The sequence below is a fragment of the Crocodylus porosus genome, unplaced genomic scaffold (assembly GCF_001723895.1).
Source record: "Crocodylus porosus isolate Cpor-Errol unplaced genomic scaffold, CroPor_comp1, whole genome shotgun sequence".
NCBI classification, from domain to species: domain Eukaryota; kingdom Metazoa; phylum Chordata; order Crocodylia; family Crocodylidae; genus Crocodylus; species Crocodylus porosus.
This window is the reverse complement of record NW_017728924.1, coordinates 9,958,481-9,982,386: the sequence shown is the minus strand read 5'-3', so window position 1 is coordinate 9,982,386 and position 23,906 is coordinate 9,958,481. Positions and strand designations below refer to the sequence as shown.

The 23,906-nt window shown below is 45.2% G+C and overlaps 1 protein-coding gene across 3 annotated transcripts; it reads left to right on the top strand.

Annotated features, from left to right (window-relative positions):
* MORC4 (MORC family CW-type zinc finger 4) lies at positions 1–22,249 on the top strand. 3 transcript variants are annotated; one of them, XM_019540290.1, is made up of 17 exons: positions 1–92; positions 153–225; positions 1,181–1,313; positions 3,505–3,722; positions 4,589–4,736; positions 5,990–6,155; positions 6,456–6,584; positions 8,495–8,614; positions 9,127–9,218; positions 11,495–11,593; positions 12,018–12,146; positions 13,792–13,869; positions 14,301–14,361; positions 16,029–16,219; positions 20,035–20,761; positions 20,965–21,248; positions 22,027–22,249. In XM_019540290.1, the coding sequence occupies exons 1-17, from the start codon at positions 48–50 to the stop codon at positions 22,178–22,180; spliced, it is 2,847 nt and encodes a 948-aa protein (XP_019395835.1). In that variant the 5' UTR covers positions 1–47; the 3' UTR covers positions 22,181–22,249. The 3 variants fall into 3 exon arrangements, with proteins under 3 accessions (XP_019395835.1, XP_019395834.1, XP_019395836.1); XM_019540289.1 differs by having other exon boundaries at positions 20,965–21,257; XM_019540291.1 differs by lacking the exon at positions 153–225 and having other exon boundaries at positions 13–92; positions 20,965–21,257.
* Positions 22,250–23,906: the final 1,657 nt, after the last annotated feature.

Sequence of the window (23,906 nt, the reverse complement as noted above, 5' to 3'; positions counted from 1 at the left end):
CCGCACAGCAGGGCGGGAGCTGGGGCTTACGGGGGCTGGCCGCCACCATGGCTCGCTGGCTGGGCACGGAGCAGGGCATTCGCCTTAGCGCGGTAGGTGCGGGGGAGGCCGAGGGTCGGGGGCTGTCTGACTGTTCGCGTATCCGCCCGCAGATGAGCCCGCGCTACCTGCAGAGCAACAGCACCAGTCACACGCGGCCCTTCAGCGCCGTGGCCGAGCTGCTCGGTGAGCCGCGGGGCTGGGCTGGGCTGGGCTGAGGCTGGGGCTGCCCCGTAGTTCCGCTCCTGGGGCAGGGGGGCGGCCGGGGCGGCTGTGTTGCAAGTCTTTGGGACGTGGCAGGACCTGACACCTGTCCTCTCCTCTCCTCTCCCCGCCCTCCAGCCCAGCGCCGCTCCTCTGAATCTCTTATTTTTTAATAGACAGTTGCCTGGGGTGGGGGCATGTCGTTTTGCACTTTGTTTCCTGCTCCTCATTTCACCTAGGTCAGGCTCAGAGCAAGCACTCGTCTGCCCCACTAGGTCTCAGGTCCCATATCTTGTACCCCACCAGGGCAGCAGAAGTGAGCTTCCTGTTGGAGCTTCCTTCCTTGCCCTGGAAGGTCCCAAGATTTGGTGCTAAAATCCAAGCCTTTTTAGGTATTTGATAGGTAGTTATTGGAATGGCCTATGACATCCTAGAGGCAAGGACTTCTTGCCTCACTTCATTTCTGGACCATCCCAGCTACAGCATCACCTGTGGAGCATATTGTAACATGCTCAAACCTGCGCAGGTAAACAGAAGGTAAAGTTCTTTCTAAGACATTTCTTCTGTAACGTGTGGTGTGTGGAGAACACAGAGCAAAGTATGTAAATTTTTTTTGACAATCAGTTTTGATGATTTACATAACCCATTTGCAACTTCCTTACATCTGTCTTATCCACGTGGCCCTCCCTTTGTTCTGATACAACCATTTTGCCACATCATAGCATTTCCCCATTCTCTGTTCATGCATGTCATGCATACCTACAGAATGTAGTGAGCAGTTTGAGGAGAATGTAGTATGTCTTATTTCTCTTCATTTGGGAGAAGAAAAGTTCAAAAATATTTTCACTTCTCAGCTCCCAGGAGATAATGTGAGTGCTTTGGGAGAGTAGTTGAGCACCTGAGTGGTGCTAACTGGCCAGGTTTTTTCTTTCCACAGACAATGCCTCGAACCCTGGTGTAACAGCCACGCTTCTCTGCATTGATGTTGTGGAAATTAAGGGAGAGCCTTGTTTAGCCTTTACAGATAATGGTGCTGGAATGACACCTCACAAACTTCACCACATGCTCAGGTAACCGCCTAAGAACTTGCCCCAGAATGGCCTTGCTACCCAGATTCAAGTGTGATGTACAAGTGCTATCTATTCAGGCTTTCAGGTTTCAAGAATCCCACTCTGGATGCACACTGTGCTCTCTTTTTGTTGCTCTTCCCTTCCTCTCCCTCCTAGCGTACAAGGTCCTAATATAACTGCTCTTATAATTACATATGCTCTCAAGCTGCTTTCTAACATAGAATCATAGAAAATTAGGGTTGGAAGAGACATGAAGAGGTCTTCTAGTCCAGTGGTTCCCAACCGTTTTTTATACTGTGGACCAGCAAACTTGCTTAAAGAATTTTGCCAGACACGGGTATAAAAACTATCCAATTTACATATTTAAATTTAATTTGCATGTTTATTTATTTTAAGGGGGGGTGGGGAGTTACGAAGATTGGATTGGGTTGGGGCACTGCAGCCACAGGCACTGGGGGGACCCAGAAGGGGAGTGGGCTGTGTAGGTGGTGGCCTGGGGGGAACCAACTGGGGCTGCCCAGTAAGAAGGGGCTCCACTACTTTCTCTAGGAGCAAGCATCAGCACCACCTCCCCACCCTCAGCCCCAGGCATTTCCCTGCCTGCATCTTCCTGCTCCCTGCTGCAGGTGGGGTGGGGGGTCCTGCCTGGCCAGGCATGGGCCTTGGTTGCCTCACCAGGCATGCCATGGCAGCAGGAGTGGGACCAGGCTCACGGAGCTGGGTGCCTCCCTCCCAGGGTTGTCCTGCCACCCAGGTTTAACCCCACACGTGACTGCCAGCGATGGAGGTTCATGCCACGGCCTGATGGTTGGGAACTTCTGATCTAGTCCAACCTCCTGCTCAAAGCAGGACCATCCCCAACTAGAGCATCCAAGACGAGGCTTTGTCTAGCTGTGTCTTAAAAACCTCCAAGGGTAGAGAGTGCACATGTAAGTTGAGTGTCCAAGAGAATGCACCCCATGTCACATGCATGTATTACATATATAGGAATTCCTCATTTACCCACCTGTCCCAGCCTAGTTGCTCTGTTTCCAGCAGGCCAGTTGCAAACTACTGTCACTTGGGAAGTGTGCAGGGTGGGTGGGGTTGTGGCTTGGTTTTTGTTGCCCACCAGCCTTTTTGACAAATCTGAAAGGGGGTTGGGGTAAGAGGCTGAGGGTCTTCAGACCCTGTGAACACAAAACCACAGTTCTTCAGACAAGTGGTTCAGGAAGTGAAAACCAGAAGCTTTGACCCCTTCCTGCTCTGTGTGATAAAAGAGGAGAGCAATGTCCTGGTCTTAGTGCTTGTTCTTTTACGCTCTTAGGAAGTATATGTAAAACTGGAGCAGAGAAAGGATGTAGCAGGCCCCTCTAGCCTGTAGCATTCTGAGAGCAAGATAATTTCAGGGTCACATGGAAACTCATTTTGAAATCTTTCTCCTGCAATAAGGGCATGGTTTCCAAACTGCTAAAGGACTCATTTAAAACAGGCTGGAGTGAGATGTGGCAAAGCCAGAAAGTTGACACTCTTTCCTTCCCATTGCACTCCTTTTCCTTTTCTGTCACTGTGAAGTGGTGGGGAAGATCTGTCTCCATTTCACATGCACAGCAAAGAGAGTGAATTAGGTTGTCTGGTGTATAGAGCAGAATTAGGAAGAGAGGACACACTGTGGACTTGATGGTTATTGAGTTAGTGTGTAAACTGGCAGATTGCTCCTTCCTAGTAACTCCTTTTCACATCCGTAAAATAAGGATGACAACACCTATGCTACAGAGGTTTAGGGATTCATTAGTACCTGGAGGTTCTTGGAGAGTAAATATGGAGCACAGGTTGTGTTAGTCATCAGTAAGTCATGGTTCTCTGGTGCAGTGAAAGTCAGCACGGTCCAGCAGTTAAAGAAAGACTGGGTGTCAGGATAATTGGCTACTAGTTATAGTTCTGCCACTGTTTTGCTTTGTGATCTTTGGCAGACCTCTTGTCCGTGAGCTTCCATTTCTCCATCTGTAGGATGACTTGACAGTCTTTACAAAGTGCTTCAGTCTTTGGCTGGGAAGTGCTGTACTAGGAAAAAGTATTCATTTGTTTAATCCACTGTGTGGTGGGGCCTTGCATTTAAAATCCCTTTCCATTCTTCTCCCCCCCCCTACCCCCCCCTTCTTGCTAACCACTATTTCTGAGGTAACTATTTTTCCATTTGAATGAATTCCAGCTTTGGCTTCACAGACAAGGCAGCAAAGAAGAACCACCCATCCATAGGGGTGTATGGCAATGGCTTCAAGTCAGGTTCTATGCGGCTGGGAAAAGATGCCATTGTCTTTACTAAGAATGGAGGTGCACTCAGCGTGGGGCTCCTTTCACAGACCTACCTGGAATGTGTCCACGCTCAGGCTGTTATTATCCCATTGGTACCATTCAGCCAACAAAACAATATCCTTCCCTGAAAAGTGAGAGGGGCCATGCTTCCTGAACTGCTTATTTAGGGGTTTGGGGGGGGGGCAGCATGTGGGAAGAACAGCATTGAGGGAGCCTGAAACTCAGCATTTTCTGTAAAGTATCTTTCTGCAGCACAGTGCTGGTGATGCAGGCTGACTGGAGATGCACCTCAGTAGCATTGTACAGTTTTGCCTGTATGTGCTGCTGCCTGTGAGTAGCAGCTGCAGAGGGTGTAATATTTTCAAAGGACCATATAGAAGAGCTACTCCAGCTACAGCTGGGGCTTGGAGTTGCATCCATCAAATGTTCCCTTTTTAGATCGGAGCTGGTCAGGAATCCTGTGGGGTTTCCTGCTAATCTCTGTGTGGAATCCATTCAGTAACACTAGCACCCCTTTGCAGAGTGCCCCCCTTCTAGCATCCCAGTAGTGGTCTGCTCTGTGCTTGCCTCAGTTACGCTTTTGCAGCAGTAACACTTGTCTTTAGTGCATAACTCCTATGCTTACACACTTCCATTGCATATTCTGCTGCCTCTATGCCAGTGGGAACCCAGAGTACACAGATACCCCTTAGCACATTTTCTGTACAGCCATCTGTATGATATCAGTTCCTTACATCTCCATGCACAGAAAGGTTGATGTCTGTTGGCATTTTCCACAAAGTCCCTACAGGGTTACTATTTCATGGCTCAGGTTAGCTTTGCAAATGTACTCTTGAACTGTGCTCAGTCATGTTTCTGTTGGTGCTATAGCCTTTCATGGTCCTTGCTGTAATATCAGACAAGAACATTGCTAATGTGTAAGGAGGGAAGTGGGGAGATCTAGACCAGTTCTGTTCTTTCTTTGATTTTGTGGCTTCTAAAGAAAATGATTGTAACAGAAGACTCTGTGCCAAGCCTTGAGGCCATCTTGAAATATACCCTCTTCAACACGGAGGAGGAGCTGCTATCACAGTTCGATGCCATTCTAGGCAAGAAGGGCACACGTATCCTCATCTGGAACATCCACAGGTACTGGGAACCCAGGCACGTGAGGAATTAGGCATTGGGAGGTGGAAAGCTGAATACTGAAAAAATGAGGGGAGAAGTACTAGTTCAGTGGCACAGTGTTTGAGTACAAGGCTGGTCTGAATTACAGCAGGGGCAGTTCAATCCATCCTCCTCCTCTGGTAGAAACACCAAATTTTATATAGCTCGGTATGTTTGACCCTTTAATGTAAATATGATATTATCCATCTTTCTCTGTGGGGATGCTTCTTGTTTGTAGCAGTCCTGTTTTACTATGGTAGAGACCTGTTTTGCTGTGATCCTATTGCTGCTGTTTACTTCTGTTAACCCTGCAGAGCCATCTCAGCTGGGAGAGAATGCTCACAAGTGTATTCTTCTGTGTAAAGCAATAGAATTGTCCTAAGTGCCCATGACAGTAGCTGTGCTGGATGCAGCGAGTTTCACAGCTGTTGCCAAGACCTGGCTAAGACATACACCCTGTGTTGGATGTGGTGTGTGGGAAGCAAAGAACGCAGCTTAAGTGTAGAATTTGCAGGGTTGGCAGTTAGAAAAATCTTCCTTTTGTGTGTAAATTGAGCACTTTGTGTAAATCTAACCTAAGGGTGCAGTTTTGAAAGTAGAAACCTAGGCCCTCTGCTTCTCAGCTTTCCAGTGCCAAGTACTAGCCAATTGCTTCCTTTTCCCCAGGGGGGCAGGAACTTCTGTAGAACGATGTTTAAGACTTACAGGGACAATGCTTCCTAAGGGCAGAGGCTTCCTACATTGTCCATCTAGCTATTACCTTGTACTCATTAAGATGCATTGGATTTCTTCTTCCTGTGTATAATTTTGTTTGGGCAACAGAGCTAGGAATCAAAAGGTAGGGGTTTGCTTCCTGTCTCTGCTACAGACATGCTCTTTTTGTAGTCAAGTCAGCCAAGAAAGTATTTCTTCCCTTATAGAACAATTTTGAGGTCTAATTCATGTTTATGAGGTGCTTGACTTTGAGCCTATAAAAATGACTGCCCCAAGGGGAACAGGAAAGGAGCAGGAGCACTTTGAACTTTGAACTTTTAGGGTATGTGATGCATGACTCTGGAAATAGAAAAGTAGCGCTTACAGGAACAGTTTTTGCACTTTTCCTGTGTCAGGATTAAATTGAACTTTTATTGTCTTAGGTGTGAAGTTATTGCTTAACTACTCTAAATTTGTTTTGGTCCTAATATACCACGGCTGAGCAGAATGTTCTCCTAGCTCTTGTTTGTGGCATTTTTTAGAAATAAAGATGGGAAGCCGGAGCTAGACTTTGATACAGACAGGTTTGACATTCGGTTATCAGACTTCAACACAGAGGAAGCAGAGAATCCTGGGAGGAAGCTACTACCTCCACACCTTGAGAAGATTCAAGAGTCCTCTGCACCAGAAACAGAGTACTCCTTACGGGTGAGTCAGGGTGGCTGGAGTTAGCTCTGTGGAAGTGGTTGAGTGCTGAGACAAGTTGCACCACATCTATCCCAGGCAAGCACTGTGAGCTTAACTACTTGTGTTGGTATCAGATGACAGGAGCCATTCTCAGTTTAGGTATTCACATGGCATATGAAGTGTGTTGGACTGATGTCAGGTGTCTGTCTGTTTGGACAGGTCTCAATTGCTTGGCTCTGTGGGTTGGGACTGGTTGGGGAGTCCCCTGTTCGGTGAAATCTGTGTTCATTATGCCTGTCTTGCACTATCCCCTGTTTTCAGGCATACTGCAGTATCTTGTACCTGAAGCCCCGCATGCAGATTATTCTGCGACAGAAGACGGTGAAGACTCAGCTGATGGCCAAGAGCTTGGCCCATATTGAATATAATGTATACAAACCTACCTTCATAGTATCCTTACAGTTGCCTCATGGCGCTCCTGCTCCCATGGCAATTTCACTGCATCAAGGCAACTATAGGAACCAGTCATTTCCAATGAATATTAACCCCATGTCTATATTTAGGGCTGGTTTAGATGGATAAGGACAGCAGTGTAGAGTCTAGCGTTAAATGAGCAGTCAGGATTCTTCTCCTTCCACTTTTCCGTTACCTCTGGAGAGGCTAGACTCCATTTTGAACAGTTTATGAAGGAGTCCTCACAACTGCTTACGATGGAAGAAGTAAAAGCAGTGTAGAAATGCTTGCACGCCTCAGGCATGGGTGAGGTCCAGCTACCAGAAAGGAACTGATATGCCTCCATACTGCAGACAGCTGAATTCAAAACCCAAGCCAAAATCATGAGACTCCACACCTTTGTGTTGGTAACAAGGTCTTGACTGACATGCCCAGCTGATTTGGGCAAAATGCTTCAGAAATGTATTTTAAAATTATGAACTCCCTTAAAAGAGAATAGGTAAGAGCCTTATGTATAAACCAGTACATTTGACTAGACCTTGATTATGAAGAAAGGGGAGATCTTATGCAGCTCAAAGGTATTTATGTACTTGCTGACTTTATTTTTCCGGAAAAAATGGAATTTGGCCGTGTGAGGTTTTGATGTATTTTTGCGTACAGCTAAATGAGAACAACATTTTTGTTCACTCGTTTCTTTTAATAATATGCCTACAAAGTAAAACTGGTGTCCCATGTCAAAGTAAAAAAAAAAAAAAAAAAAAAAGGAAGCTGCACTTGTTTGTTTAAAGTCTCCACAAAATGGAGTAAGTCTTAAACTGAATATTGAACAACCAAGTGTGCAGCTCTTCCCACTGCTTAAATGTACATGAACAGTGGTTCTTGTCTGAAAAGTAACTCTCTTCTAGGATTTAGGTTTGACTCAAATTCTGTATCAAATGTGGAAAAATTGAAGAAATACATATATATTTTAAATATCTAGCCCTGCATACAGAGTCAGAAATTGGAAAGCCAGTGAGTTGTTTTTTGGAAGAAATTGACTCTGACTTGTTCTCTGAGAGGCTTTTGTTCTGTAGAATCAGCATGAGTAAAAAGTAAAATTCCTCTGATGTAGAGGAATACATCATCTTAAATAAATTTAAGATGGCATTCAGTGGAGAATATACCATATGGACATCTATAGTGTAAATATCCCTCTGAAAGGAACAGCCCCCACCTTGATGAAATAAAGCTGTTGTTCATGTTTTCTTTCTTTTGTAAGCGCAGTAGCAGAAGTTCTTGTCCAGAATTGAACCCATATTAATTTAGAACTCGAAGAAAGTGGAATTTTATTGAGTGCCTTGGATTCTTCACTTCAGCATTCATTGAGGTTTATGAATTCAAATCAGCCAAACACCTTATTAGTGATTTGTGGCTTATCTGGATGGTAACTGTTTGAGCCACCTATCTTAGACAGAGTTTGAATCTCTTACAGCTGTAATATATATAACAATAACTGTGATCTATAACTATAATCTCTTAAAATAAATTCTGCACCCCTTTGAGAGAACTGAGTATGTTTTAACCTGGTTGTCCAAATTGCTTATATAAGTCTGTTAAATCAGATGGACTGCAGTTGTGGTTATCTAACTCTTTCGGCTGTGTATACAGGGCCTCTCTCCCTAGGGAACCAAGCTTAGTCTTCTTGCTGAAGAGGAAAATGTATTGCTTTAGGAATGCAGCATCTACTCCACATACCATTCATTGTGAAATTATGAAATGAAAAACTTGGATGGCTTACCTTTTGGTCGTCCTTTACTCTGTTCTTATCCCTTCTGCTAACATCCTTCCTACAAAGCACCTCATTCTTTTCCCCTCTTCTCTCCTATCAAGCTTGCTGTCTGTTTCTCCTTTGACAAGGTTTTTCTCAGAATAAAAGAGTGAAGATTACCTTTGGGTTCAACTGCAAAAATAAAAGCCACTGTGGGATCATGATGTACCACAACAACCGACTTATCAAGTCCTATGAGAAGGTTGGCTGCCAGATGAAGGTGAGTGGTCAATGCTTTCTCTGTGTGCCTCAGAAATGAGGAAGGGGGATGAACATATGGCTTCATGCAAAGTGACCCTTGAATAGAACCTTTCTTCTGGGTTCCCTGGGGTTCCAGAGTTTCTCTAGCCTTTGTGTAGGAGGAATTGAACCTGGAAACCTAGTATCTGAGGCCCTCTCATCACAAGCAATTTTAGTATGCATAGCTTCGTTTTGATGCTGGCCAAGATTTGATAGCCATTTGCATCTTCAGAGACCACTTATTATTGCTGTAGAGCCAAATGGTAGCAGGAGACTGTCTTATGCATGTGGTTGCTGTGCAAGACACATGTGCCCCCTCCCTGGTACAGAAATCAGTGTCGAGTATAGGATTATGTTGCCTTGGTTCCTTTGTTGCAGAGGAGGTAAGAACCATTCTTCCAGAGATGCTAGTTTTGTTTTGTTTTTTTACAATGATAAGCAGAATGTCTGAAACAATTGTTTCCTTCTCTTCTTTTTTGGCTGTTGGTGTAGGGAGATGGTGTGGGAGTAATCGGGGTGATTGAGTGCAACTTTCTTAAACCAGCACATAACAAACAGGACTTTGAAGAAAACAAGGAATACCGGTAAGGGGGCTCTGCAGCTGTTGCATGAGTAGGCTTTGAGTATGAAGTAGCTCTTGGTTGGCTCATTTTCCTTCTCTGATGCCCTTACCATAAAATGTCTGAAATTTGGAAAGGCCATGCATGGTCTCCTGAGGTGAGAGAAAGCACAATCTCCATGTTCACCCAGCTCTGGCTTCAGTGCATGTCTTCGCCCGTGAAAGACTCGTATGACCTAGAACATAGTCTGTTCTATGTCCATTTGCTGAACACAGCAAAGCAGTGTTGCCAAAACTATGAGAACCTGAATTTCATCACAGGAAAATTAAGTCCGACTATGTCCCCATTGAGTCTTCTCTTCACAGATTCACAGAAGTTTAGGGCTGGAAGGGACCTTGTGAAATCATTGGGTCCAGCCCCCCTGCTCTGGGCAGGAGCAGCAAGCAGGAGCTTGCACTGCCACTGTTTTATGCCCACCCTCTCTCAGTTATGCGTGTAGTTGGGTACTCCCATCTTGTTGGTATATGCTACCTTGTAGGAACAAACGTTTTAGAAAAGGATGTGAGTGTAGAATCTAGAAGAGGGTCAGCAGGGAGTGAGGATGAGCACAGCAGGACCATACAATTGATTTTTGCTATGCTGCCAGATGCTGCTCTTAAATTAGTGCAGGTATCTACCAGCAGTAATGTTGTATTCACAGAGGCCCCTTATCTCAGCAGGAAGTGAGAGCTCAGAGGTGAGGTATTTGTGGACTTTTTTTGGTTTAACAGTTTTTAGCTTCCCCTCCCCCTGCCAAACTGTTTGTTAATTCATCAGTCAGACATATCTTCCTGAGGCACCTTGGGTCTGGGCTGCAGCCAGATTGAGTTGTTCAACCAACACTCAGTGTTATCAGTAGAAAGGGTGGATTATGGGTAGAACGGAGTCCCCTAAGGACTAAGAAAATTAGAGAAGACTCTGTGTCCTCAACTGTTGCTCACAATGTCATGGCAGAACAACAGAAACAGACCTTAGTAACTTGGGACAGCTTCAGTGATGTGACTGTTGCTCAAATTTGGTTTCTTTCTGGATTGCTCTGCTGGGACAGCCCTCTGATTTTCTCTGATCTTTTGGTTGGTATGATCTAACATTTAATACTCTGACATGCAAGATGAATAGAATTTTTACAGAAGCATCTAGAGCCCTTATACAGTGTTCAGAAAGTGATCTTTCCTTCATGGGAGAAGGAAAAAGCTACCTGTGGCTGCTTCATTCTCTTCCCCTTGTAACAGTTACCAAAATCCTTCATGCTTGAGTTTGTACCAAATTTGGTACAAGTTCATTGCTGTCCTGAGTCTCAGAGGGTACTTCTAATTGTATATGTTAGTCAGTAGCTGGATGGGACATTTCATTGGACCATAAGGGTAAATAACTTTGGCTAAGAGACCCTCTTTGGAGGGTGGGGAAGGAGGAGGAGAAATTCTCCCATATTTTTGATAGGGTTGGCTGGATTAGCTAAACCAGTGAGGGACAGTCTTTTTCATAGGTGTGCCACAAATTAAGCTCTGTACCTTCCTAGAGTAACAATTCTGATCTTCCCATGTCAGATCTGCTGCTTTGCTTTGTTTTGCTGGCCCCTTTCATCAATCTGCTACGTGCCACGCATCTGCTACATGCCATGCATAGAGGGTGACTGTGCCACTTTTGGCATCTGTGCCATAGGTTGGCCACCCCTGAGCTAAACCTTAGTTTTAAAATGGTGCTACAAAGCCACTGGGTAAGGGCTATCATGTATGAGTTGCCATCCTTGGCCCCATTGTGTAAATTCATACTACTGATAAACTTTTGGGGTCATAAATTAGTGACTCCCTATGTATGTCCTGACTACTTGATCCAAGAGGAAGCTTTGATCACCTGGTTCTGAAGGCAAGTGCATCTCTTAGCATATAGGGTGTTCTGTTCCTGTGAAATGTTCATAGACAGCTTGAAACAGCAAACTGCTGACCCAAGGGACCTTGAGTTAGGAGTCTTATGTACTGTAAACACTTTGATATGGTTCTGAAGTGTGGGATGAATGATATACTGGGTTAAATCCTGGCACAATATAAGCTGTGTTCTAAAATCCAGGTAAGCCCAACAGTAGCAAGCTTGTCACGTTTTTGGGTCCTCATCACCGTAGGATGTGGGTGTCTCTGGCAAGAGTGGCAAAAGACAAAGGCTGGTAGTAAGGGAAGTCTGTTGCTTTACCTTTCTTAGCTGTGTTACCTGGTGAGAGAGAGCAGGATTTGCCTGGGTTTTCACTCTTCTCTTTTTCCCACTAGACGGACAATTACTGCCCTGGGACAGAAACTCAATCTTTACTGGAAAGCGAAGATGGCCCAGATGAACTTGGGAACTTCAGATGCATCCAGCATGATAGCGTGAGGATAAGTCTTACAGTAGTCTAATCTCGTAGTGCAGCATTAAGAGCAGTGGGTCTTTCATCTGTAGAGACAGCGGAGAGGGTTTAGTGGGTTGATCTCCACTTTTAACTGGGAGATCTCATGACAGGCCATCCACGTAGTAAGTTTGGTAGTTTCAAACCAGTCCACTACTTATGGGTGGGGATGGACAGAGCAGGTAATGAAAGGGATGTTCCTGATGAGTGCTTGGGGAATTGACAGGTATCTGGAGGGTAATGTGGTCTTCCCAGCTAGAATATAAGGTGTCTCAGCAGAACTTTCTGTTGGTGTTCAGGTGCTAATGCTGTCCAGCCTTTCCCAATACACTAGGGATGAAATGCAGCAGGCCCTCAATCCTTTTCTCTCCATCTAGGCCATTTCAGCTGTGTGTCACTTTTTGCAGAGAGAGGCCAGATCAGACATGGGTGCAGTGTGAGGAGTGCTTGAAATGGAGGAAGCTGCCTGACAAAATAGATCAGTCATCGTTACCAGAGAAGTGGTTTTGTTACCTCCATCCCCACCCCAAGTACAAGTAAGGAGCTTGCCTGTTCCAGTCGTTGGGAGACCTTTCTCCCTGTCACTCCATACCCTTCGAGTACAAATACATGTCATGCCCACTTTTGCTGGCTTTCATTCTCCCCCTTGTGTGGATGTGCATGTACCTTAAAATGTAGACGCCCCTCTGGTCAGGTTCATATCTGGACTTCTACACTTTTCCCTTGGAAAATAAAGTTACAGATCTAAAATAAAAAACTCACCTGAAACACAGGTACCTAACTGTGCTAGTTCTCATCTAAGTGCTTTTCTTTTGTCTGCTGCATCCTTTGTATCTCTGGTTATACTTTGGAGCATTGCTTAAGTGCTCACATTGTTTAGTTGTTGCTTGTACCTTCCTTCTCTCCCCACCTTTTGCGCTAGAAAAAGTGGCCTTTTAAATTAAAGAAAGCAACCAGGAGCTATTGGAACTCCTTCAAATGTGCTGAGAGAAATGAATAATGAAGTAGCTCAGCTGCTAATAACCATGCCGTCTATTGTTCAATAGTGGTGAAGAGCAGGAGAATTGGAATTGTATCTTACTTTAGCCTTCTTTTATGATGATTATGTGAATTTTATACCATGGAACTATGCTTTCCAATTAGGTAAACTGGCTAAAACAGCTATTAGAGAGGTGATATTTTATCACTTCTCTAAGCATAATGTTATTGGACTAGCCGATGGGATTTTACCAAAGGGCACTCCCCTGCAATCTAAAAGAATTCGTGAGCAGAATTAGTTTTAACAAGTGATTCTATCTTACCTAATAACATTTGGATTTCCAGAAAGCATCTGATAAATTCTTCATGGGAGGATATTAAGGAAACTAATTATGAGGTGAGAGGGTAAGTAGGATTGGGGGACTGTTCAATATACTACAAATTTTGTCATCTGGAAAAAAGTTGCTGGTAATATTTATTTCTCCAGCTGACACATTGATTGTGAGCATCTTTAAAGGGACCTACTTCATCTGCCTTGGTACATGATTGCTTAGTTGAAAGTCATTGTAGACCACAGCAGAGTAAATCGCATTAAAAGGAACGATTAGGATTACTTTTACGTACCAATGGTTTCTAAATTAACGGTAACTACTCGGGGAGAAAAACTTAATATCATTATGGACAGTTCAAGGAAAACATCTGCTCACTGTGCAGTTGTGGTTTTCAGAAAACAAAAAACCAAACCCACCAAGATGTTGTTCGTAAGATGCTTTTAAAAATGTGTGTATGGGGGTAGGGGAGGGGGATAAAAAAAAAATTACCCTGGATTATTAGGAAGCCAGTGGAATACTTTGCTTGGCATACCTCTTAAAAAGGGTTATAGAAAGTTAAATAAATGTATTGCATACCTGACATACTTCTGTAGGAAATGACTTTAAATTGAATAGGACCATGTAGTTCAGAGAAGATCTGTGACTTAAGATTTGTAGCATAGTGAATAGTACCAAGGTGGTCTTTTGAGCATGACTCTTTGTGATATAGGGACCACAGAATGCTCCATCAAATGTAAGAATGATAAAGTAACTATATATTATATGTTACATGGTTAATCTAGGGAAGTCTGGGAGATTCTAAAAATGTTGGGAATTTGTAGAGAACAACTATTGTAGCGTCCTCAGGCACAATGAACTGATCTCATTGCAGAAGCTGCTTAGCACCTGAGGAACAGGAGCTCAGCGATGAGGAAATGAATCCCAGCTATGACAGAAAGTTCAGGAAACAGTTAAGTATGTACATGTTTCCTCCTGCATGGCAGCAAGGAGGCAGCAAACAAGTTCTCTCATCACATTTTTCTGTTTCTACACATCCTACTGGTAGGCAGTGATGAGACTAAGGAAGCAGTACCTCTCTGACTCTGTGGTGCAGGTGACCTGTGCCAGTGTTTCAAGGTGGCTGGTGGGTTTCCATCAACCATGTCCCCTTTTGTTTCCCTCCCCCACTCTTAAATTCTGTCCCTCTGAGATCAGATGCCTGTAATTAGTCCAAACTATTTGCTTGTTCAACTCATGTAGGTGGTATGACTGCTGCTGTGGCAGTAAGCTTGCTCCACACCAAGAGGAATCTGTGCACTTCCTAACAGTTTCTCCTGGTTAGTTCCTGTTGAGTATTATAGTGAGGGAAAACTCAATGTTTTCTTCCTCTTCATTATTCAGAGATCAGCCCTCAGACAGGAAGCAGAGAAGATCATCATCTTTAGAAAACCTGGAGCACCAGGTGAGAAGAAAGAGTGCAGAAGGCTTTGTGTTTTGGAGATGGTTCAGAGAGCAGGGGAATCCTTTTCTGTGCTGCTGGGGATGGCAGCCTCTCTGCCCAGTCCCTTTATTGTTCTCATTTCTGCCATCTGCTGTGGGAGGAGATGACACAAGAATCAAAAAGCATTGGATGAAACGAGAAGAAAATTTATCTATGTACAGCTTGGAGATACAAACACCAGAGCAACACTGACATCAGATGTTAAGAATGTGACAGGGCTCAGGACATCTACAACCCCCATGCACCACTCTTTGCCCCAAATCCTGCCTTGTTAAAGGGGCTTGATTTTAACCCCCTCAATAGAAGAGGGCCTGGTATCCTGGGGTCGCAGGGCTGGTTTTGTTTGGCCCTCTTCCCCACTTCCAGGCTTACTGGTTATGTAAAGACTGATGTTTTGAATTTTCAGGAGCACTGTCTTTCGGACATGGCTGCCCAGGATGGGTTCTCCAGGCAGCTCTGGATGTTGCAGCATGTGATCAGGTTGGCCGTCCTTTAGGGACAGTTCCCTCCCAACAATCACCATGGTATTAAAACATCTTCCTGCGGCCCTCCATTCCCAGCTTAGTCTTTTTGCATGCTCTTTTTCTAAAGGTACCTTCATGTCGCATGCTAGACTAGCCTTTCCTGATCCATTGGAAGGGACAAACCTGGCGAGGACAGGGGAACTTCTCACCCCCACCTTCTCTTTTCCTTGGGAGGTGACTCCCAATAAACATGCCTATCCCAAAGTACATAAGTAGATGAGGCTTGATCACTGTACAAGGCATTCAATCTGTTTTGAGCCTAGGAAGTCTTCAGGTGGTTACTCTGTCCTCACTCATGTTTGTTATCTCTTCTTGCAATAGTGGCATCAGTTCCTATGCTGTCCCCTTATTCATTCATGTTTCTTTCATGACATGGTCATCCCACCCTATTGCCAGATGCATGTCTGTCTGTGTATGTGTAGAAAGAAAGTCAGTTTGTCTCTTGCATGTGTCCCTGTGTAACAAGCATGGAAGTTCTCTTAAAGTGCTAGGAAGTACCTCATATCCTGGCTTCGAGAAGCTAAAGCACCATCCTGCAAACTGAGAGAACCAAACTCTGTCATCCCTAAACAGTAACTAGTCCCACCTGTTAAATTAACAGTGGGGGAGGAAGGAGAGAGGAATTCTCCTTTAGGTCACTGACTGTGAAGCTGTTTCGTTCAGTCCTTGGCTGATAATGGCAAGAAAGACCAGATTCAATTATCCAGCTAGCAGAGCCCTCTGAAATGGTTACCACTAGGGGGAGATTCAGAGTTATGCACTAGTGTGTGCGTGTTGGTGAATGGGGAAGGATCTCTAATTGCTGGGGGGGGTGGGGGGGTGCACGCACGTGTGTGTGTGTGTGTGTGTGTTGGTGAATGGGGAAGGATCTCTAATTGCTAGAGCCTATGGGGATTTTTTTTCAGTTGGCTGAACCTCAAGCATGGGAACCACTGAGGGGACCTGGTATAATCCCTGACTAGTGAGACCTGCTGTGAAGGGGGCTCAAGTTGAATCATCAAGTGGCCTCCTCTGTTGCTTTCAGTTTGGTTAAATATCTGCGTCCAAAACTGCAACTGTCTTATGAGAGAGGGCCTTGGTCTTAGGATGTTCCCGTCCTTCCAGGTGTCATCCCCTGCTTCAGAGCCCTCTCCTGTTGAGAATGACCGTATCATAAGTTCTGTGAAACAGGAGCCTGAGGAAGAGGCCTCTGATGGGATTGCTGGCTCTAACACGCCTCCACCTGCTCTGGAAAAGTTCAGTGCTGCCCATTGGACCATTGGGCCACTAAAGCGAAACATGTTGCAAACTGGAGGGTAGGTGGTAGGGTGCAAATTGCTGCACTCTTTTCAGTTATGCATCTTCTCTGACTCTGGGGCTAAGCCTGCTTGCTCCTAGAGAGGAAGAGCATGGGATGGAGTGGGAAAGGGTGAACGAAGCATCTGATCAAAATGAGTGCCTGTTGGAGCCAGCAGATTTGCCTCTGTTCTTGTGCATGTCTTTTTAACAAGATGCTCTGAACAGTTCAGCTTCTCTACTGCTTTGCTGGCATTGAAATAGGAACATGCAGGACTGATAAATGAACTGTACAGTTCTCTGTTTTAATTGTGGCTCCAACCAGTGTTACTGTATTCCCTGCCAAACTGTCAGTGCTGTTCTCTTAGAGCAGCACTCGCTGGTTCCCAGGTGGGACATTGGTGGAAGGGATGTATGGCAGCAGTGTGTGCCAGGAGTTTGCTTATTTCCCTACTGGGTACCTCTACTAAGCACATCTCTGCTTCTCTAGCTTCTCCCCAGTAGTACCCATACAGCCCACCCTTAACTGCTAAAAGGCCAAAAGTTGGAATGTTGCTGTCAAAGAGAAACATGTTGCAAGATGTGTGGGTGGTTGTGTTTTATATGTTCGGTTTTTAGTTTATAAGCAGACAAGGTTCTTTAGGTAAATGTGATATCTTTTATTGGACCAACTAAATTTTGGCACATGAATTGATCCTTGATCTTTTTAACTTCAGACAAGGAGAGAAGAGCAGAGAGAATAGTGGAAGGGTCACCTTTATGTACAGTCAGTCTTGAGCTGAATTTCTGTTGGATGTCCTTTGTGCTATGCTAGTTGATTCTCTGCCATTTCCTTGGGTTAGGGGAATGCACTTCCTATCATCAGATTGAGATAGGAAATTCAGCAAAACCTGTGAAGTCACCTCTCATAAGAAGCCAGGATCTAGCTGAGGAATCCAGTCCATTTCTGGTAACTGACAGGTGGACAGTTCTTTTTGGCCAAGAGAAGATTCTTGGGGAAATATGAATTACACTCTGGGTTTTAGGTGTGTTTTTTCCCTTCTTGTATCTTGTACTGGTGTTGCCTGCATCATACTGGTAGTCAGTCAGTGAACTGAAGTTTCCATTCATTTGAGTGATGTAGTATACCACTCTATCCACTTGGTGGTGCAGTTTGTCCACATTTCTGTAAGACTGCTTGGGGAGAAGAGCATTTTGTGGTGGTGACTTGTTTGCTTTCCTAGTTAAATGATAGCTGATCAGTGAAGTATTGGTAATTAACATGCAGCTAGCTTATTGCCAACTTCTAATTCAACCCTGAAGGAACTTGGAAATATGGGATGCCTCTTCTCCATCTGAAATAATCGCTGTAGTTGCCTCTGCAGATAGGAGAGAGGTATGCAAGAGAATCTCGGTATTAAAACACATTTTGTGCTGTGAAAAGCTTGAGAACTTCTAGAGTAGATGGTGAAACCTGCTGATGGACTAGATGGTGATAGTAACATTAGACCCCTCATTTCCTAAAGTCTTTGCTAGGCAGCATGGGAATCGGGGGAATACTTAGTTTGCCAAGCAAACAGGGTGTTTTTAAGCCTCCCTCAGAGGCATTGGGTGCTGGCTACAGCTAAGGCTGGGAGGTTTGAGTGAGGTGTGCCAACATTCCTGGCTAGGTCTTGTTCCTCCTCTCGGGGTCAGACTGATTGCCATATTTGGGGGTTAGGAAGGAGTTTTACTCTATGGTCAGATTGGTATGGACTGTCCTCTGTAGCAGGGGACATGGCCCTCTACCCGGGATCTTGAGCACATATTAAGAACATTTCATAGAAGCAGGACATTGACTGCTGTGGTTCCCCTGTTTTACCTGTGGCAGGTTAGGGTGTTATGTCTGTGTTGTCAGGGTTGATAGTAATCTTACGTAGAGTTTAGATTATGGATTGTCCTGCCTCAGGCAGGGAGTTAACTAAATGACCTCTGAAGGTCCCTTCTTGCTTTACATCTCTCTGACTCTCGATTTCTGTGATTTCTGGTCTGAAAGTAAAGGCTAACTTTTGAGTGACAGAGTACCACAAAATTCAGGAAGGCAGAATGGAATGAACCAGACTGGAGTTTGGTCAGGACAGTAGTCTCTTACTCGAAAGGAATGTCAAAGTCACAGTGTTTGTTATGCGTACAGAAGAAGAGACAATAATGCCCTAGCTGAGTTGTATTTAGCCTGATGGAAGTTGGATCAAACACTGGCAAGGACTTGTGATAAAGTAACTGGCTTAGAGGAGTAGTCCACAGAGCTGCTTCTGTCCTGGTACTGCAACATCCTCCTGTTTCTCTCCATTCCCGCCACCTAAACTCTGGTCCATGTCCCAGTGGCATTTTGCTTCAGCTATGAAAGCTGCTGCTTGTCTCCTCCCTGAACTCTTGACTTGCTGCACTGAGGCACAGACTTTTCAAAATGCTGCCAACAGGCTCTACTACCATGCTTCCATCTCTGACCATGTCTCATGTCTTTGCGACAGATCTCATCACTGGCTTCCCCTTGCTTTCAAGGCTCAGCATGACACTTTGGTCCCTGTCTATCTCTCTCTTCCTTACCTCTGCCTTCTGTCTGGAGTTCTTTCTTTGAGCCAGTGTACCAGTAGTTCACCTTTGTTTCTACCTGCTCTTTTCAGAGGCTTTGAGCTCAGTGCTTTACTTGCAAGATCTGCAAAAAGATAGGATTGGAAATCCTTAATATCCTACAGTTAACAAATCTTGGTGAACCTGAGTGCTTTGGTCTCTCACCTTCTCTGTCCTTCATTTGTTGGCTGGCAGGCTGGCACTACAAACTACAATGAAAACTACATGAGAGATCACCTCCACAGTGTGAAAAGTTTTGTTCGTTCATGGATCTGTCAGAAGCCTAATAGCCTTTGCATGTGTACCTGTCATATCAGTTTGGATGACTGGTGGGAACTGGATTGAGTCTCTGGGGTTAAGAATGAGTTTGCATCCAAATGCAAACCTCTGACAAATTAGACTTAAAGAGGGTAGCAAATGCTCCAGGAGAAAGTTTTGCATCTGATCCTACCTGGAAGGGTCTGGAGCGGCATGGCACTGAAGCAATGAGAGAGCCCTGGTTTAAAAAAACAACAAAAAGAAAAGAATGTGGAGTCTAACACTTGGAACAAAAGTTAACAGCTCAAAGATCAGATAAAAGGGACATAAACAAGCAGCCATTCCTCTTATGGTAGATGAGCAGTGTATTTTTCCAGGTAGAAGTTGTGTTCTGGTTTCAGTTGGTGTGGGTGGGAGTCAGCCATCCAACTCCCTGGTTTGTATAGATTATATTTGGGATTGGGTATTTTAAGAGGGCTGTTTCCTGTTTCTTAAATTGATGTTATATTAAAAACAAACAAACAAAAGACCTTTCCATTCTAGGACCCTGGGGGAATGCATTCTAGTGCGTTGAGTTTTTGGGGAGGACCAGGGGCCTGAGACTTGAGCTCCAATCCCAACTCTAGTGCTGATTCTGGCTTTGGCAGGTTCCTTGTGTGTAAAATGTCACAGCAGGATCTCAGGGTTGTGGTTCAGTGTGAAGATTCTTCAGCATCTGTATAGCGCTTTAAAGGTAAAGCTTACCACTAACATGGCACTAGGACAACCTACTGCAGCACCAGTATCCAGTATTTCTGTGGGACCTCCCTATCCTCCCAATGCATCTGACCTGTGTGGAGAGGAAAAAGGAGAGGGATGTTGATCCCAACCGCTGTAGGCGATCAGCATTACCCCACAAAGTACTAGCTTGCTCAACATGATGGGGTAGCAGCATATTGCTGCTGTGCAGGAGTGTTCAAGATGGCTGACTTACTCTTCTCTTTCACAGCAAGCACAAGCTGTCTGTGGAAGAAGAGCTGCTGGAAAAGCGGAGACGATACCAGGAACAGATTGAATCTTTCCCCCCAGATCTTACTAGTCCCAGTCCCCCCATTTCTCCTCTTCAAAAGGTTTCCACTAACGCAAAACAAGATGACTGCTACAAGTCCAACATCAAGGGGGATGTAAGTGTGACTGAGATCATGTGCCCCTGCCTTTCCAGAGACCAGCAGGATGTATCCAGTGGCACCAGCCATGCTGGGAATCTCTGCCCCAAAGACAAATGTCCAGCACCTGACAGTCCCGTAGCAAGTATTAAAGAGGAAATGGCTGTTGTCCAGGGGGACCTGCAAGAGAAAATGCCAAACTTAGTAGCAGAAAGCCAGGCAGCAGGTGGAGGTCTCTGTGTAAATATGTATGGTAGCATGGAGGAAATGGACAAGAGGCCCTTTGTGGCTGTTGTGGGGATTTCAAAGACTGCTGCAGAAAGTGGAGCTCCCATTCAGCTGATCCCTTTGGTGTGGGAAGAGAGACTTGACAGACCAAAGGCTGAGGAAAAGGCTTTGAGCTCCAATGATCCTCCCCCTGAAGGGGACAGAGATAGAGGAAACTTACAGGAATTGACGACTGTGGATCAGAAAGATACAGTGAAACAGCAAGAACTCAGAAAAGCTGTGGAGAATGTCTCGGTGGTACTAAAGAGTGTCTCGGCTGAACGGGATTTGCTCCAGTACAAGGTAACTTTACCTCCAGGCTATGAGTTCCAGTAGGGCAGGTAAGTCCTAACAGGGAATTGGATGGGGAAGATAAATCCCCACTTACCTTCTGCTGTGAGGGAGGTAATGGTTGGGCTTCCTTCTATACTCCACCTGGTTATCTGCTTTCACTTTGTCACTTGCATGCTGTCTATGTATCTTCACTTCCTGTTTCTTTAACTCAGGTGGAGAAACTAGAGCAGGAGAAGTGCAACCTAAGGGCAGACTTACTAAAAAGCCGACAAGAATCAGCGTCCCTCAGAGCCCAGGATACTGAAGGCTTATACTGGAGCAAGAAACACATGGGTTACCGTCAGGCTGAGCTCCAGGAGCTGAAAGCAGAACTGGAGAGGACCACAGAGGAGAAGACTGAGCTAAAGGAGAGACTCAGGGAGGCGGAGATGCACCTGGAAGTGCTGAAGGAGGCGCAAGTTTCCTGCAGGAGTCCAGAAAGGGGAGACTCGAAAAGGTTAGAAATGTGAGTTAACCTGTGGATGATATCAAGGTGACAATGGGGGAGAATGTGGATTGATATTATCTAGGAAAATGGCTTCTAGGAGTGCCTAAAGTTGAGGACCTGAAGATACTATGTGAGTGACAGTGGATCAAAATGTAAGGGTTCATATGTTATACAGGGAAGGGGATTACTGAATCCAAGGAACTGCCCAGGCTGGATGGGCAGCTCACACAGAGTCCCTTTTTCCAGTTCTGGGTTCTGTTCTGCAGGACATTGACTGTACAGATCATTCCTATTTCATTTACGCAATACTGGCTGCTTTAAGGAGAGGAGACTATGTCATGAGATAGAAATGCCCTGTAGGTACCAAACTCTTTTGCAAGCATGGGACCCTCCATTTTCATGATGATCTGACCTGTTGGTCAGGCCTGTATTTTGATAAAACCTGTGTTCAGGGAAAAAACCTAATTTTTTTGGTTTCTTCCGAGACACGGACCCTCGGTGTGGAAAGTGTATACCCTTGTCTCGTGTTCTGGAGTAAATGGCTGTGCTGAGAGGAAGGTTGACAGGAAGCTCATTGCAGAGCTGGCACCAGAGTTGCATCTGCCTTATTTCTGATGCTGTATGTTGGCCCCCAGAACCTCCTCTCAGATCGTTCCCAGGGCAACACTGTCTTTGGGATGGAGCTGAGAACCCCAGCCAAGGGGATTTGTTTTAGGAAGAAGGAGTTGTATTGGGACCAGTGCTTGTGTCTCTGATGTCTGTCTCTTGGCTTTGCTTTCACCTACAGCACTATGGAGAAGCTTAAGAACTTGCGTCTGAACGTCACTCGGCTCCTCTCACTAGTACTCCCTCACCTGGAACTGCAGGATATTAACTTTGAGTCAGATCAAGTGGATGAGATCTTGCAGACTGTGCTGGAGACAAACCACATGTCAGAGTAGCTCATCCTACACACTGCCATTGTGCCTTTTTGTACAGCAGCTTTAATAAACCCAGAATTTCTGTTCCCACTCTGGGTCTTCCCTTCATTTCAGTAACAGTGAGGGCTTCTTTTTTCATTTCCTCCTTATGGCTCTATAGGCTTTATAGCAGGAATTTCTGGAGATCAAATTTCACCCTCCTCGTATACTAGCCAGGCTATTTTATTTTATTTAAAGCTGCTTTGGGGATTTACTGGCTGATTTCTGGAAAGTCTTGTTTCTGGATGGCTGTTCTCTCTTACACATTGCATTGTTTGTGATAAATAATGGCAGGAGACCAGATTCCCTGAACTAATTTTATCTTTCCAAGTTGCTGTGGGGACACCTGGGGACACAATGGCATTGTCCTGGTGTTAGTTTCACTGAAGAGTTTTGAAACTGTGTTGATTAATGATTTGATTCTTTCAGCAGATGGTGCTCTGTGTAAGACCCACCTATTTGCCCAAACTGTCCTTTATGTACATCTCATGTATTCCTCCGTATCCTCACATCCATGAAAGAGACAGCTTCAAAACCTGCCTTGTGTTATTTCTTACCCCCTTGGATTTGTTGTTGTCATTGTTTTTTAGCAAGAAATACAGACACTGTTTTTGTGAATGTTAGTACCCAGAGAGGCGTTTTGCAGTTACAAGCCCTTTAAAAATATACAATTATTTTCCTACTTAGAAACAAATTCTTCTATTCTGGTAAAAGAGAGGGATATCCTCACATGTAGTAAGAGGTAATTGGCCAGGCACAACATTGCTGCTTTGACTTGATTTAGATCACGGGCTAGTTTATCCCTCAGAAAGCATTTGTCCAGTGCGCCCGTCTAGTTTAATATAGGCACTCTGTAGCAGCCTTGGAGTGCATGCCCAGTCCAGGCCTCGGGGCATGTCCCCGAGACTTGGGTGTTGGACTGCATTCTACCCCAAGGGAGGCCCTGACACTTGCCTGCCATGACTTGATTTTTTTTGTTCAGTAGTAGCAGGATTCTCCCTCAGGGAAACTCGCAGACTGGGCACTGCCCCTTGCAGGCGTTCTTGGAGCTCCACCTCCCCTATACCCCAGCCATATGCCAGCCTTCAGAACGACAGGTGATGGGTCGCTGGATTGTTTCTTTGATGTCCACTCCTGCTCTGGCTCCCTCTTGCCCATCCCTCAGTATCTGTCTTCACCCCAGGTGTCTATGGGATATGGGACTGGCCCTATCTCGACCTCCGCCTTAGTGAACTTGACGGCTCGGAGATAGGGCTGAGGTGGCCTCTACTCATTTTCTTGACCCTCTGGGTCAATTGTGGACGCTTCCTTGGTTTGGGCTTCAATCAAGAAACCGAAGGAAAATAAGAAAGAAACAGCAGGGGTCTGGTCCACAGCCTGCCCCAGTCATGCGTCCAGTGTTTGTAGTCATCTGGATCCCTCAATGCCATCCTCCTTGTCCTGGCTGTCCTGTTGAGCCGGGCGTTTACCCTTTTAAGAGGTTTGGAACCCTTCTGGTGAGCCGATCTCCTGACGTGATGATCCTGGAGCCCAGGGGACAGTGTCACCCTCTCCCCCGGGTCTTGCTGCCGCCCCCATTGCTTCCCCACCACCGGGTTTTAAATCTGCCAGGCAGCAGTTTTTGGTGATGTGGCCCGCTGGCGCTGCTCCCAGCCACAAATGAAAGCAGTTGATGAACTGCACTGGCGGTTCTTCTTGGCACGGTGCA

Bases quoted from the DNA above. Each gene is read 5' to 3' on its own strand.
- MORC4 (XM_019540289.1), top strand. From the start codon at position 48: ATGGCTCGCTGGCTGGGCACGGAGCAGGGCATTCGCCTTAGCGCG. The intron at 3,723-4,588 runs ATATCCTTCCCT...TGTGGCTTCTAA, and splicing joins ACCATTCAGCCAACAAAACA to AGAAAATGATTGTAACAGAA. The intron at 4,737-5,989 runs GTACTGGGAACC...GGCATTTTTTAG, and splicing joins CTCATCTGGAACATCCACAG to AAATAAAGATGGGAAGCCGG.